General features: G+C 34.7%; 1 protein-coding gene across 5 annotated transcripts in view; it reads left to right on the top strand.

Moving 5' to 3' along the window:
* The window catches only part of SLC16A7 (solute carrier family 16 member 7), a 189,530-nt gene that overhangs the window by 167,584 nt on the left and 5,298 nt on the right, over positions 1–16,648 (top strand). For all 5 annotated transcript variants that reach the window (XM_047065072.1, XM_047065071.1, XM_047065075.1 and 2 more), the window contains 2 exons: positions 10,221–10,364; positions 12,651–13,469. In XM_047065072.1, coding sequence (XP_046921028.1) covers positions 10,221–10,364; positions 12,651–13,469 — 963 coding nt within the window. The remainder of the gene's footprint in view (positions 1–10,220; positions 10,365–12,650; positions 13,470–16,648) is intronic.

The raw sequence follows: 16,648 nt of genomic DNA on the forward strand, positions 1-16,648 counted from the left end.
TCTCTCTCTGCACCTCCCCCATTTTTGCTGTCTCTGTCTCTCTTGAAATAAATAAATGAACTTAAAAAAAAAATGAAGAACTTTTCCCAGAAATTGCTAGATTTCCTCTCATGTCTTGGCGGCCAGAATTGTGTCCTAAGCCCAGACCTAAATCATTCAATGGAGGAGGGAATGATGTTGTCACAACTGGCTCTCTATGTAAATCAGGATTTACTCCTACCTCCATAATTCTCTTAGCATGTGGCTGCACAGTGAAAAGCAGAATCCTGCAGGGAATCCATGTTTTCTCAAAAGAGAAAGCAGGAGAAAATGGATGCAGAGATGCAGAGTTTATAACCAAGAGTATTAGACACAGGAGGACTCACTTAAATATAAGTTATTGTTTCTCTGGTGATGACTGTTCCCTAGAATAAGTGGAGAATACTAATTATTATCACTCTGTAGTACTTTATACCAGCACTTATGTAAAAAGTTCACAAAGGACAGTAGGAGCACATTTTCTTGGTACTGTGTCTCTTAGGTTCAAAACACACCTACACACAAATATGTCTATATATACACTGTATATACGCTATATATACACTATATATACGCTATATGTAGTGTATGGAGTCAAATATGGTAATAAGTAGTGACAGAGATATTGGGGTATGTGGACCTCATACCTTTAGTTAGGAATTTTGTATGCGTAAAACCAGTCTTCACTCACAAACAAAGGCACTTTAAAGAGAAGAGTTAAAATCAGTGGAGCTCATGTACTCATCTCTAAATTGACCTTTAACCTGGCATATGTGTTTCTTGTTTTGTTTTGTTTTACATATCATCTTTAGATGAAAAGAAAAAGGAACCCAGTAGATTAAATACCCTCTTTAAAACCTGTCTGCTGTGATAAATACTGATATCATGTCGAAGTGAGGGTGGCATCATATGACAGTTCTAAAATCAACTTAGAAAATAATTCCATCTAATTAAATTAAAAAATAATTCCTATCTCCTATATGAAATAAATTGTCTTAAGTCTAAGTAAATTATAAATGAGTCACATTATGCCCTTACCCTCCCAAGAGCTGAGATTCTAGTGACTAATACAAATATGGAAATAAATATCACAAAGTAGAATATTAATACTAACTTGAGAGAAGAACAAAGTAGTTTAGCAGCTAAAAGATTAGAATACATTAGATGGATGCGTTCATGGAATGCATTAGAACCAAGTTATTTAAAGCTAATTTTGAAGAACACATGGAAGGAAATAATATAAAATTTCATAGGACTTCATGCAATATTCTATGTACAGTAAGAATTATGAGGGAAAAATATCCATGAACAGAAACATATTTTAGCACCGTTTAGAAATGGTCATATTGTTTATTAGTTGCCTAAGACAGGTATGAACCTTCAATTTGCAGATTGAACTTTCCTGACTGGTTAAGAGAAATACATATATTTTAAGATACATTATCAATTACATATCCACATTTCAAAACTTCCATTGAGGTTAAACTATTACGACATTTAATTGAGTATAACAAATTGGAAAAATGTTAGAATCACTTTAAATGTTGTATAGTTAGAGGGGGTGCCTGGGTGGCTCAGTCAGTTAGGTATCCGACTCTTGACTTTGGCTGAAGTCACGATCTCACAGTTTGAGTTCAAACCCCACATTGGGCTCCCCACTGTCAGCTTGGAACTCTGTCTCCCTCTCTCTCTGCCCCTTTCCTGCTGTAAAGTAAACTTAAACATATATGTATATCTATATAGTATTATATATATAAATATATCCATATCCGGGTGCCTGGGTCGCTCAATCATTTAAGCATCTGACTTTGGTTCAGGTCATAATCTCATGGTTCATGGGTTCAAGCCCCACATCAAGCCTCTGTGCTGACAGCTCAGAGCTTGGGGCCTGCTTCGGATTCTGTGTCTCCCTCTCTCTCTGCCCCTACTGTGCTCATGCTCTGTTTCTCTCTGTCTCTCAAAAATTAATAAATGTTTTAAAATATTAAAAATTATTAAAAATGTATAAATGTTCTATGATTAGATTTCACTGAAATAATTCTGTGAAACTAAATAATTTTTTTAAATAATATATATATATATATTTTATTATTTGTTTTAATTTAAATCCAAGTTACTTAACATATAGTGTAATAATGATTTCAGTAATGGAATTTAATGATTCATCACTTACAAATAACACCCAGTGCTCATCCCAAGTGCCCTCCTCAATGCCCACCACCCATGTAGCCCATCCCCACACCCAACACCCCTCCAGCAACCCTCAGTTTATTCTCTGTATGCAACAGTCTCTTACGGTTTGTTTCCCTGTCTGTTTTTATCTTACTTTTGCTTCCTTTCCCCTATGTTCATCTGTTTCATTTCTTGAATTCCCCATATGAATGAAATCATATATTTGTCTTTCTCTGACTTATTTCACTTAGCATAATACACTCTAGTTCCATCCACATTGTTGCAAATGGCAAGATTTCATTCTTTTTGATCCCTGAGTAATATCCCATCGTGTGTGTGTGTGTGTGTGTGTGTGTGTCTATATATATATAGACACACACACACACACATACACCACATCTTCTTTATCCATTCATCAGTTGATGGACATTTGGGCTCTTTCCATACTTTGGCTATTGTCAGTGGTGCTGCTATAAACATTGGGATGCATGTGTCCCTTCAAATCTTGAATCAGCACTCCTGTATCCTTTGGATAAATACCTAGTAGTGCAATTACTGGGTTGTATGGTAGTTCTATTTTGAAACTAAGTAAACTTTTAAGCTTTAGGGGAAAAGAAGGTATTTAGTAGATGTCAACTATTTTTTAGTGTGAGATAGTATTAATAGATTTTTGAGATAGTGTTAATAGTATTAATAATAGTACTTTATGAGATAGTATTATAGATACTATAAAGACTATTATAAATATATTTTATAGATCTTATTAATACTTTAGATAGTATTTTATGAGATAGTATTAATAGATTTTATTTTTTATGAAATATATTTAATAGGAATTGAATTTTTTCTATTATATCAGAATGTTTTAGACTGCAAGCAGGGAAAAATCCAATGTCCATTGGTAAACTAACCAGCACTGAAGCTTTATGATGTTATATCACAAGAAGTCTGGTTTGGTTAATTTATTGGCTCTTTGGTCTAATCAATGGCTTAAATGTCAGTCTCATCTTCAAGAACACTTTACAGTCAAAAGATGACTATGGAACCTCGAGGCATCACATTCTCATGAAAACATACAGAGGCATTTTATTGCTTTATAAGACTAAGGACATCCTTTCCCAGAAGCCCTCAGAAAATTTTACCCTATATAAATTGCCCCCAGATGCTCATGTTTAAGCCAGTATTTGGTGATGGGAATGGTCCTATCATGATTGGCTTACAGTACTTACGATTCATTCCCCAAGCGTTAAGGCCTGGGGTGTCACAGAAGAGATTAATTATAAAACAAAATCAGGATTCTTTAGGAGAGAGTAATTATAAAACAAAATCAGGATTCTTTTAGGAAGAATGAAGGGCGTAGACAACCAGAGTTTCTGCAATATAGTCTTATTTTTTCTGTCTTCTCAAAAATCATTCCAAAGATCAGGGATTATAAAGTATACATTTACATAATGTAATATTAAATGTAATTTTTTATTTTGAATAAATGAGCATCATACATGTAAAAGAAATGTGATCTCTGCTCCCAGGAATAATGATATTTGTGCGAGGCATGCTCTAGAACAGGTAGGTGTAGCAGAGGGCTTGAGCAATCCTTCAAAGTTATCACTCTGCAACTCAGTTTCCTTATATATAAAATGGGAATGAAGAAATCATGCCAACTTTTAGAGAGGTTTTAAGGATTCATTGTGATTTTATATGTGAAGAGTTTAGAAACATGCCAAGTCCTCAAGAAAGGTTTTTGTTTTTGTTTTTGTTTTTTTACGGAGCCATTGTGCCAGCCTTAAACAAGTGAAAATGGTTTTCCTGGTTGGGAAGCATGTAACCTGTAAACACCAAGGAAGTGTTCGGCATTTCTGCCAGTGCTCACAGGGAATGTTCGTTTTCAAACACTTTGATTTGTAGTGAAAGGTTTTGAGGTCAGTTTGTTCAGTCTCGCACCCCTCGCCCATGCAGAGTGACCATTCCTTTAAACAGCTGTAATGATGCCAGGTTGGTACGTTCATCCGTTGAAATGGTGAGATGTCTGTCTGAGGAGGTGACATATGCACGGAGACCTGAATGTGAGAAAAAAGAAGCCATTTATATATAAAGGGGAGAACATTTCAAACAGAGGGAACAGAAAATGCAAAGATGAGTTCGTAGACCATGTCACCCTCCAGTACCCTCTGTCCCTGTTATGCATCAAAATACACCTAGCATATTAATCACCCCTTTCTTGATTTCTACAGCTACTCAAACCATTCGTTCAAAACCCTCATATACTTAAAAATCTAAAATACTAGTTGAATGCTGAATGAATATACTATGAGTGCCTTCGGCCGACATAAAAATTCATCTTTTGTAAGAGCCTGAATGAGCTCTAGTAAATCAAACCGGTGCGATTATCATTGAGCAACATGCTAACTGACTATGATTTACCGGCATAACATTTATATCTCCATCCTTTGTAAAGGTAAATGCGATAGCTGCTTCCTAATTATGAGGGACTCTCCCCTCATGTTTTTCACTGACCTTAAGTGAAATGAGATCACTTGGAGAAAGAAAGCAGGGGAATTTTCAATTCCAACTTCAGTGCAGGGATAAACGTCAGGCAAACAAGTAGTTAATGAGGAGGCTCCCACCCTCTGTCCCAATTAAAATAGCAACAGTTTTCTAATTCAAAAAATCTCTTTGAAAAATCTTTCAAATTTAGAAAGTCCCTGTCAGTAAGAAAAATACTACAGTAGTAAACACAGATAAATTTCTGTAATTGCAAACAACTTTCTCCCAGCCCTGCACTAGTGCTTTTTATCATTTGATTTGACAGGATACCACATATACAAATTTGAAATAAAGCAAATGAAAAATAAATTATAGCAGTTTATCATCTCTTCTGTTAGTGTTTATGCTATGCATAAAATTTTTATATGGCTCAAATTGATAGTCAATTCCAATTCATGGTTTTAGATTGATCAAATATATTTTATGAAATGTTCATTACATAACATATTCTCTACATTTTCTCACAGCATTTATCATGTACTCATGCCATATACCAAAGAAATAAAACAAACACTATGAGTTCATGTTTACAGAACAGAATAACAATGCACAAAAGAATAGACCAGCTCCTATATACATAGGTCATACATTTTAAAAATATTTACCGAAAAAAAATCAGTTGTTTAAATATAACTACATGCAAAACTCAAAATTAGAAGAGATATACTATAGTAGTTGTATTCAGAATCCCCAAGACAACTTTCAGGTTTGATGATTCACTAGAAAAGTTCACAGGACCCAACAATGTCTTTTTCATGGCTATGGTTTGTTATAACGAAAGGATGCCAAACAAAGTCAGGAATGGCAAAAGCCCATGGGTCAAAGTCCAGGAGAAACTAGGTGCAAACTTCCAAAAGTCCTCTCCCAATGGAATCACAGAGGATAAGCTGAATCCAGCAACTAGTTGTGACACAGGTGAAGGGTTGTCTACCAGGAAGATCACTGGAGACTCGAAGCTTATGGTTTCTATTGGGTTGCTGGTCACATGGGCATTCTCTGTCGCGCATGACCTAAAGATCCACACTCAGGGTAGGAAAACAGACATTTGGCGTAAACCACATCATGAAACAGTTCAAACACAGTGAGCCACCTCACCAGTTAGGGAATGGTGGGAACACGTCTGAAATCCAAGTTCCCAGGTGCCAGCCTTGCAGGCAGGCCTTTCTAAGGATGGCAGTCTCATACATGATATGTTAATTCTTTTCTGCACAGTAGTAAAAGGTGTAAGTTTTATAATCAGATGACCTGAGGCTCATATCCACATTCTACCACTTGTATTGATGTATCCTTAGACAAGTTATCTAAACATTTTGCATATATCAGTTTGATCAACTCTTACATTACTGTAATTATCAATTGCCATGAATATCACATGCAATAATTCATGTACAATTCTTAACACACTGCCTGCAAAGAGTAATAATTCAATAAATGTTGATGAATAATAATAGTATATGTGGTGACTAATGTCACAGAGCTTCAAATAGAATATATGAACAAGACTCAGATAAAATAGAGAGTAAATAAGTGTTGCGGTATGTGTGTGGGGGGGGGAGGAGGGGTGATGAACTATAAGTGCAACAGTTCTAAGAATAGGCAAACACTGTCTGTAATTTGTAAGAACCCACAAAAACTTCCTTGCCAGAGTATTCTTTTGCTAAGTGTTATGGAGCCATAGTCATTAAAAGACAGAAGTAGCTGACAGAAGTAGCTTTCAGAAAACAAAGAAGGTGAAATATGGGTGACAACATTGTGATCTTCATACTGCTCTCTGAGAAAGTCCTCCTTTACAGCATCACAGCTACCATGAAAGTGACTACTATAATTGACTCTAAAAACTCTGAGATAGTTCGGAAAGCTGGGTCAGAAGAAATTAGTGGGTAGATCAGGCTGGTTTGGATACAGTCTGATAGTTTCTTGGATTTTTTGGAAGTAAGACAATATAAATAATTCTTACACATCACTTTTTTTAACTACTTGAGAAATAAAACACAACATTTGGATGAGTAATACCTTTGCTCTACTTAGATATGGGCTCAGATACAACTCTCAGCAGGTAGAGAATTTTTTTGACATACTAATGATTAAACATCATAACTACTTAAAAACATATGCTGAGTAAAAACTTCCACACTGATTGAATTAATAGATAAATGAATGAATGGGCTCAATATAATTAGGCCTATGATTCATCAACAAAGGATAACTGCGAGGCTAGTGCATGTTTAACAAAAATTACATGTGATGAGAATTTATGTTCTTAAAACTTTATCTTTCTTGTTAATACAATGAACCAAGCTGTTTGTAGGTTGGAGAAAGAGGTATTGAGTGGCATTGTGTTTTACATCTAATTTTAGATGCCTCCTCAAGCTAATATTAAGCATTTAAAGATTCTTTACAAAATAAGTATAGTTTGTCCTGTATCATAATTTTAATTAGATCCACAACTGTTACAAATAGAAATACTTTATGACATTTTATAAGCATTTAATATGAAGAGGTAAGGAGCTTTGATTATTTCTAAATAAATCAACTTAAAAAGTATATATTTTTAATATATTTTTTATATATTTATTTTTGCTAGGAAAAGATTATAGATGAATTATGTAAGTATATTCCTTATAGATTATTTTAAGGATCATCACTTAACTATATGATTTACAGAAAAATCATTTGTTAAAATCAGAACTCTTCATTGCATCTTGACTGATACTACGGTAGAAACTATAAAGGCCCCTTCCAAAAAAAAAAATGTTAACACCTCTAAATATTTCCTTTATTGGCTACTCTTTTTTTTTAAATTTTTTATTGTTTATTATTTTTGAGAGAGAGAAGCGGGGGGGGGGGGGGGTGGGGGCTGAGAGCAAGCAGGGAAGGGGCAGAGACAGCGGGAGACACCGAATCGGAAGAGGGCTCCAGGCTCTGAGCACTCAGGACAGGGCCCGATGCGGGGGCTCAAACTCACAGGCCATGAGATCATGACCTGAGCTGTAGTTGGCCGCCCAACCAACTGAGCCACACAGGCGCCCCTTTATTGGCTACTCTTAATCAGTCACAGTTGGGGGTGGGGGATGAAAGCCTTTATGTCGTTATCCTAAACTATAGACATCATTATTTACAATGCATTGCAAATTAAGTTGTGATTCATAGCCTCTGTTCAAATTTAAATTTATACCGTTTAGGCAAATACATTTGTAAAATGTAATTAGCCCTTGTGTTAGTTATCCAGGCATCACATAGAAAATGGCATATATAATTTCAACGATACTGAGAAAATTGTTTTTAGTCCAAGTAATTGATAAATGCCTTTGAATAGTCTGGTATTTAATCAAAGCACTCATCACAGTTCTTAAAATAACTTGTTGTTAATTTCCTCTGGACTATAATGCATTGATGTTTATAGCTGTGCGTTTATTATTATATGTTTGGTGTATGTCAACTGGTTTTAAACTAGAAGCTCAAGAAATATTGCATTGAACTGATTTGAGTTAAAGTGAAGTGAAGTGAATTGGTTAAGTAATTTTAAGAAAAGGAATATACACTTAAATTCAATACTTAATCAAAGCTAATCAATTCAGTTCTCACAAAGGCTATCTGAATTTAGCTATGTGCTTTTTAATTAAAATGCTCATTTCCTAAATCATATGAGTTTTTACCATCTTAGTGGTAGAAATCTATTCTTTTCACATTATCTTGTACAATTTTCATTGATTTCTCCCCCAACTCTGTTGTTTTTATAGAGCTATCTTTCATATGGCCCTTTTTAGTTTTGCTTTGTTTGGTATTAAATGCAAAATGTGATATTCTGTTTTTGAGTTCTTTTTGTAAAATAATGTGTTTTTACCAATACCATTTCAGAAGATGTGTGGAGTAATATTAGGCCATGAAGTTTTTATTTCAACTTATAGTTAAGGAATAAAAATAATAACTATAGTTGTATGAAAGAATAAGGCTTATTGACAAATGAATCTGAACATATTTCAAATACTATCCACGTAAAAATTCTCAAATGCAGTACAATTGCTAAATGCTATTGCACTTAGCAAAATTTTAAGTTATAGTATTAACTAAAAATCATTAATTATTTTCTAGGCTAAATATTGGATTGAGAATTCTGACCTAATGTAGTATTTTTTTCCTCAAAGCAATGGCCCTTGTTATAGATGAAATATGATTTTTAGTTAAGAAGGAAATGTCAAATCAAACCATTTACATGTTGACAGGTCTCATAAAATAGTATAAACTTTCACGGAATCTAAGATGACCTCAATTGTTAGGTTGTACCATTATTTTATGAGATACTGCTAAAAAATTGCTGTGATTAAAATAAAACAGCTCTTAATATTTACAGCCTTTATTTTATAACTACCAAAAGAGGTTTTCTAGATGTAAACATAGATGATTTTAATCCTTTTAATCACTCTTGCACATTTTATATATATACACACACACACATGCATCAGGAAGTGTACATTAAGTAAATTGAGTAAGGCATTTCTAAAACTTCTTCCCATTCAGTATATGGCTCTCCTAAATTAGCTTTTGAGTCAGCGTCCTCAGTGTTTGTGTTTCACACGTAAGCTTGTTCTCTTTGCCAGTGAGGCAGCATATCTTACTAGAGAGATCTGCCATTTTCTCTGGTAATTTCATCTCAGCTGCTCTACCTATTCAGTATGTTTTGATGCTGGTACTTTCTTGACATTATCAGAATGTGTCAACAGGAGAATATTTCAGACAATAATCAGGATTCATATTCATATTACTTCTTCAAGTGGTCCTTATATGGTTTGATTGCAATTTGAAATATATGAAATATGAAGAATTGCCATTGTCCAACCAAGCCACAGAATTAACCAAATTCAAGCATGCATAGGCTGTGATAGCTACTTTGCTACCTATGACCACCACCTGTCAAACAGGGATTGTTAAGAGACCTCTAGTGTGAGACATCCTCATTTCTAACATAATAAAATATGAAAACAATTGGTATCTTAGAATCAAAAGAAATTTTTCAAAAAAGGATTTATAAAGAAAATCACACTGTGGTATCATAAAACAATTTTGAGCTCTAATTAAGAGGATATGTATGTGTTTGCCCATAGAATATACTATTCTAGAAAATAAAATGATAACAAGTGATTTCTGTAATCTCTAGATTGTTACATAAATTTGTTTGCATTTATTAAATATTGGGTAGTATAACTATGTCCTGTTGAAAAACTTTTGCATCAAAAGTTGAATGATTATGGTCGTAAACTATATGTTAAACACTTAGAATTTATTATTTTATGTGCTGTCATATATATGGTTAAAGAAAAACAGTCAATCTGATTAGGAAGTATTGAAAAGTCTTCATTATATTCTATGTGAACTAATATTTTTGTTTGATCATTAAAACGTGCTTTCAAAATTAACAAATGTTAAAAAATAAACTGTAAGTAAATGACCCAGCAATTGAATATTTATTCATTTCCTCTCTACCTCAGGTCCCATAAGTAGTGTTCTGGTGAATAAATATGGTAGCCGACCAGTAGTGATGATAGGAGGTTTATTATGCTGCTTGGGAATGGTCACAGCCTCTTTTAGTACCAGCGTAATAGAGCTCTACCTCACTGTGGGATTCATTACCGGTAAGTCGTTTTGTTTTCTGCTTATTTTCTTCTTAACACTTCCATTGTTTGCAAAGCTCTGTAAGAAGCATAAACAATAGAACATTTACATTGTTTTACTTGAGTTTATGTCTTATAGCAGATGCTATCTTAAAGTATTTTCATCAAGTACAATGAAATACTACCGTGGAATGGCCAATCAAACTTATTTCAAGAAATGGAAGAAACAAAATATTAGACACATTAGGTGCTATGATATCAATGTCAAAAAGAAAACCATTTTCATTTAATTTTACCATTTCACCATTTGCTCATCAGCCAGTTAAGATGGGGTATCATGGACATAATCTTTCTGGCATATAAATAGCTTCATTTTTTTTAAAGTTATTTTTCATTACTTACCACTATTTAGAGTATCTGACTTATGACTCATTATAGGTTAAAAAATGATGTCAAAATATATTTTCTGCATGCACTGATTTAGCTCTAACAATAGAATTATTTTTATTTGTGTTTTGGTTAGTGGTAGGGCTCTGTATTAGGGTCCCTTCTTTTCCTTACAAAAGATTCCAGTTGCTTAAAGGCTCTGTAAGGCACATTTGCTGCTAATATTTTTAAATTTTATACTGTCACTTGATTACAGTTGTTCCTCATGTGTAATGTCTGTTGACCTAAACTGACCTAAATATGTACATTTGGAAAACACTACTTTTATTAGCCTTAACAATAAATTGCATTAAGCAAATCTACATGCAAAGTTTTAAGGAAAATTGGATTCAGTGTATAAAGAAATTGAATCTTTTCCTTATGCTCACAGCAAACCAGTAAGTGTATTTCTCTTTTTATAGTAATTTTAGATCAGTCTAACCCTGCAGTGGCATATCATTTGATGAAAAAAAAATAAGATGTTGTAAAGCCTATAGTAATAGTGATGTTAAAATCTTTCCCTTTACAGCCTATCCACAACACTCTACCTTTTTGATGTGATAAAATACTTTTCACATTGTAAATGAGAATCTTCTATCTAAGAATTGTCATAGTGCAGGGAACACCTTTTTTGTTTTGTGCAGAAATACCGTATATTGCATTTGACCATAGGAGTCAGGCTGGGCCCACAAATAGATGTAATATGGAAACGATCATTTTGATATTACTGTCCCACAAATTTCAACAGCATTATATGCTATTCTGACTTCAATTCCATTTATTTTGAGTCTTGAAGACTTTGGTGCTTCTGGAGTCAACCCTTAAATGCACCTATGAGAGATTTATCTTAAGGCGTTATCAGCCAATACTTTTTGATAGACAATCTAGTTTTAATCCTGACTTAGCACATATTAGCTGATCATGGGTAAATTAGCCTCTTTCTATCTTTTTGTCTTTAGAATATGGAAAATGATAGCTCTTTCTTTTTGGAGTTGTTGGGATGATGCATGCAAAAAATGAATATTCAGTACCTTACAGAGTGCCCAGAATTTCATTACTTTTAAATAAATATTTGCAGATAATTACCATCATAATGTCATTATATAACATCTTAAGAGATCTGGAACTTACTTGACTTTGGCAAAACCCTCATTTGTTATTGTTGAGGGGATTGGAACTCAAGAAGTCTAAGTGTTTTGCCCAATAATGCATATAGGTGGGGTGCCTGGGTGGCTCAGTAGGTTAAGTGTCTGACTTCGGCTCAAGTCATGATCTCACAGTTTGTGAGTTCAAGCCCCGCGTCGGGCTTTGTGCTGACAGTGTGGAGCCTGCTTGGGGTTCTCACTGTCTCCCTTTCTCTCTGCTCCTCCCATGCTTGTGCTCTGTCTCTCTCAAGATAAAAAAATAAAACAAAAAAAAAATAAAAATAACAAAAGTGTTCACATAAATTGCACTCTTGCCCACAAGGTAGCAATCTTTTGTATATGTGTGTATATAAATATAATGCATATAAAAATTTATGTTACATAAATGGAGAGAGAATTAACCTATCTGTGGAATTACATAATTTTAAGTAAGAACTAATAATTCTGTCCTAATTTCAACCTATTCTATGAATATAGAAACATCAGAAGTTCTTGGGTTTAATTTTGTGCTTTTACATGAAAGCAATATGAAGCTGTCATACATGTCAAATGTCCAGTTATGAGAACCTCTTTGTTGATGTGCAATTCTGTGATAATAATTATCATCAAAAATTACCACCTGCTGTTGTACTTTGGGTCCTGACTTACCCACGTGAATGTACCTTTTAAGGAGTGATTTCTTTTGTGAGTGACATAATGTGTTTGTGTTTTTCTTCCTTTTTGTCTTTCTCTTTAGGTTTAGGTTTAGCGTTCAACCTGCAACCTGCCCTAACAATCATTGGCAAATACTTCTACAAGAAACGACCCATGGCTAATGGCCTCGCCATGGCAGGAAGTCCTGTTTTCTTAAGCACGCTGGCTCCTTTCAATCAGTACCTTTTTAATACTTTTGGTTGGAAAGGAAGCTTTTTGATTTTAGGAGGCTTATTGTTGAATGCTTGTGTGGCTGGATCCCTCATGAGACCCGTTGAACCCAAACAAGCTACGAAGAAGTCTAAAAATAAGATTGGCATAAGAGAGAATGACCCAGATGTGAAGAAAAGCCATAGGAAGAAATCAAGATGGGAAAGAGTTAATAAGTATTTAGATTTCTCCCTTTTTAAGCATAGGGGATTTCTGATATACTTATCTGGAAATGTCATTATGTTTCTAGGGTTTTTTGCCCCCATTATATTCTTGGCTCCATATGCCAAAGACAAGGGAATTGATGAGTATTCTGCAGCTTTCTTGCTGTCTATTATGGCTTTTGTTGATATGTTTGCTAGACCTTGTGGAGGAATCATTGCAAACTCCAAATTTATCCGACCCCGAATCCAGTACTTCTTCAGTTTTGCAGTCATGTTCAACGGAGTGTGTCATCTCCTGTGCCCGTTGGCAGAGGACTACACAAGCCTGGTGTTGTATGCTGTGTTTTTTGGTCTCGGATTTGGGAGTGTTAGCAGTGTCCTCTTTGAAACGCTCATGGACCTGGTTGGCCCTCAGAGGTTTTCCAGCGCTGTGGGACTCGTCACAGTGGTGGAGTGTTGCCCTGTTCTTCTTGGCCCTCCTCTTGCTGGTAAGAATCATTCTCATCCAGAGGAGCAGAGAGCATAAAAGGAATACCCACTAGCCAGGACCTTCTTTGGAGTGTATGATATAATGTGGCTTATAACAGTAAACATGAATAGCCTACAAGGCTGTGGGTGTGTTAACTTTAGGGTTTATTATACATGTATTTTTAAATTGCATAAATAGTTGATTTTAGACATAAATTTGCTTCAGAGCCTGGACCTATGAACTTAAGAATTTAAGTTAGACTGGGGCGCCTGGGTGGCTCAGTCGGTTAAGCATCCGACTTCGGCTCAGGTCATGATCTCACAGTCCGTGAGTTCAAGCCCCACGTCGGGTTATGTGCTGACAGCTCAGAGCCTGGAGCCTGTTTCAGATTCTGTGTCTCCCTCTCTCTCTTACTCTCCCCCGTTCATGCTCTGTCTCTCTCTGTCTCAATAAATAAACGTTTAAAGAAAAATTAAAAAAAAAAAGAATTTAAGTTAGACTGATAATTAGTAACATAATCTTCAGGTTTTTATGCATATCTGTTTTTTGTGCTTATAAAAATGTATCATAATAATAAAATTCCACCTTTTATTTATCATTGATGAACAAATTTCTGTTTATATTAAAAAGAGTCAAAAATTTAAAATAATGCTATCAAAAGGTCAGGATCTCTTTTCTTATTGGAGTACATTGGTTATATTAATATGTTACGTGCCTAAGGATAGCATACTTTTATAATATTGCTGACAGAAAAATATGAATATATATACATATGTGTGTGTATATATATATATACATATATACATGTACATATATATGTGTATATATATGTGTGTGTGTGTATATATATATATATATATATATATACAGGAAGGAAAAGAAATTCATTTTGAACAGATACTTACATTTCACACTTATAAACTATAAGGATTACTTTTAGATTTTTAAGATCTGAAATATTTCAGTCATGCCTATGAAAGTATCTGTGCTAGGGGCACCTGAGTGGCTCAGTCGGTTAAACATCTGACTTCGGTTCAGGTCATGATCTCACAGTTCACAAGTTCGAGCCCTGTGTCGGGCTCTGCACTGACAGCTCGGAGCCTGGAGCCTGCTTCAGATTCTGTGTTGCCCTCTCTCTCTGCCCCTCCCCACCCTCTCACAAAAATAGACAAACATTAAAAACAATTTTAAAAAAGAAAGTATCTGTGCTAAATTGCACATTAAGGAGACTAAAACAAATGTATAAGTGCATTTTTGAAGTTAAGACTTTGTTTAATCTTAGACTTACATGTTGTAAACATTATGTGGGCCAGTCTTTTCCAGTAACCACTGGAAACCATTGTTTTGCTTAATACTAAACTTAGGTATTCAGTTAGACTCTTAGCCTGACACCCAGTGGTCACAGTAACTGCCAGGCTCAATGTAAATTTTTCCATGTACGTAAGTCAGTCTTTAAACTGTTTCCTACATGACATTTAGGTATAATTTTCTTAATACCAGTATAATTTACATACATTGTTACACTAGTTTCAGGTATACAATATAGTGACAAGGAATCATTTTGAATTGGGAAAATTTGTATTTAATTTGTTGATCTTAAGGTATCATTGACCTTTTGCCTTGCTTTTCCACTTGGTCAGGAATGAGTGGTGCAGCTATTGACTTTTTCTGTCTACCAGGGAGGGCTGTCCTCTCCTGTCTAGCACAGATGTTTTGGGTGGTATGCCTTTTAATATGTATATACTGTGGCACCAAAGCAATTTTCAAAAAGAATGAAAGCTAGTCTTATTTATCAGCCAAATGATTTTGCTGCATAAGACAAATACAATTGACCTATCTTTTCCTACAGAATTAGTTTTACCAAATGGGTTTTAGAAGCCTATTCATGAGAAGCAGAATTCTTAGTATGAACAGAGAAAATTGTATTTCACCAGCCATGGTGGGAATAAAAAAAAAAAAAGGTCAACAGACATGGTAGGTAGGCTGTAAGAATGAAAATGAAGGAATATGATTTGATTATTTCTACCTGTGCTGAGAACCTGTATTAATGGGGCTTCTGGATGGCTCAGTCGGTTGAGCGTCTGACTTCGGCTCGGGTCATGATCTCACAATTTGTGAGTTCGAGCCCCGTGTCAGTCTCTGTGTTGACAGCTCAGAGCCTGGAGCCTGCTTCAGGTTCTGTGTCTCCCTCTCTCTCTGCCCCTTCCCCGCTCATACTCTGTCTCTGTCTCTCAAAAATGAATAAACGTTAAAAAAAATTAAAAAAAAAAAGAATATTTACATCAGTTTCAGTGTTCTTGAGTCCTTATTGTGTTAATATTGCCAAACCATTGCACCAGTAGTGACAAAGACAATAATTAATTTGGGGCTCCTTGTTGAAGCTCTCAGACTATAGCCACAATTATCCATTTTTTTCATACTGTATATGTCTCCTGCTACCACAGATTCTCCTTGATGTTTAGACTGGCTTCTTTTCTATAGCCTTGATCGCTGATAGAATAATGTCTGGCACATGGAAGCACCCAGTAAATACTTTCGAATGAATAAGTGTTGTATTTACTTCTCATACAGTTGCTGTTGGTGCTACTTTTTTTTTTTTTTTTTTGCTACTCTTATTAGTAGAGCAGTGGAAGGTAGAGAGAGTATGGTTTTGATTTTTTTTTTTTTTCAGCTCAAATTTTCACTGCTGTCTCACAAACAGCTGAAGTTTCAGTACTGGAAATCACATCTGGTTTCTTGATGATGCTAAGAAATTCCCCAGACATTTAGAAAATATGTCAATATGGTAACCCAAAGTGATATTAATTCTGATGGGGGCCATAGGCCTAATGTTTATGTATTTAGAAGTAGAAAAATTATTGCATGAACAGAAATATTTGACTTAAGTTAGAATGGAAATGTAAGTTATGCATTATTGTTATGTTTATATATATGGCACACTTAAATAAGCCAATTTTAAAAGTCAATAAACCTTCAGGTTGTATGATACCAGGCTAGTTTTTAAATGTTCTTAATAATCAGATGGGATACATACTTTCTTCCTGATTAGTATGGCCTTAATAATTTAGATTCAGATAAACTAAAAAATTGTGATCAGCCTAAAGAGTTAATGACTCTTAACCAAGAGTTTCGCTGAACCTATTTTGCAGAGTAGTTAAGAACCAGAGATTCAGACAGATTTTGGTTAGACTCCAGATT

The sequence above is a fragment of the Lynx rufus genome, unplaced genomic scaffold (assembly GCF_022079265.1).
Source record: "Lynx rufus isolate CCGP_SWC_20201006 ecotype Redwood Valley unplaced genomic scaffold, mLynRuf1.p SCAF_7, whole genome shotgun sequence".
Lineage (NCBI taxonomy): Eukaryota > Metazoa > Chordata > Mammalia > Carnivora > Felidae > Lynx > Lynx rufus.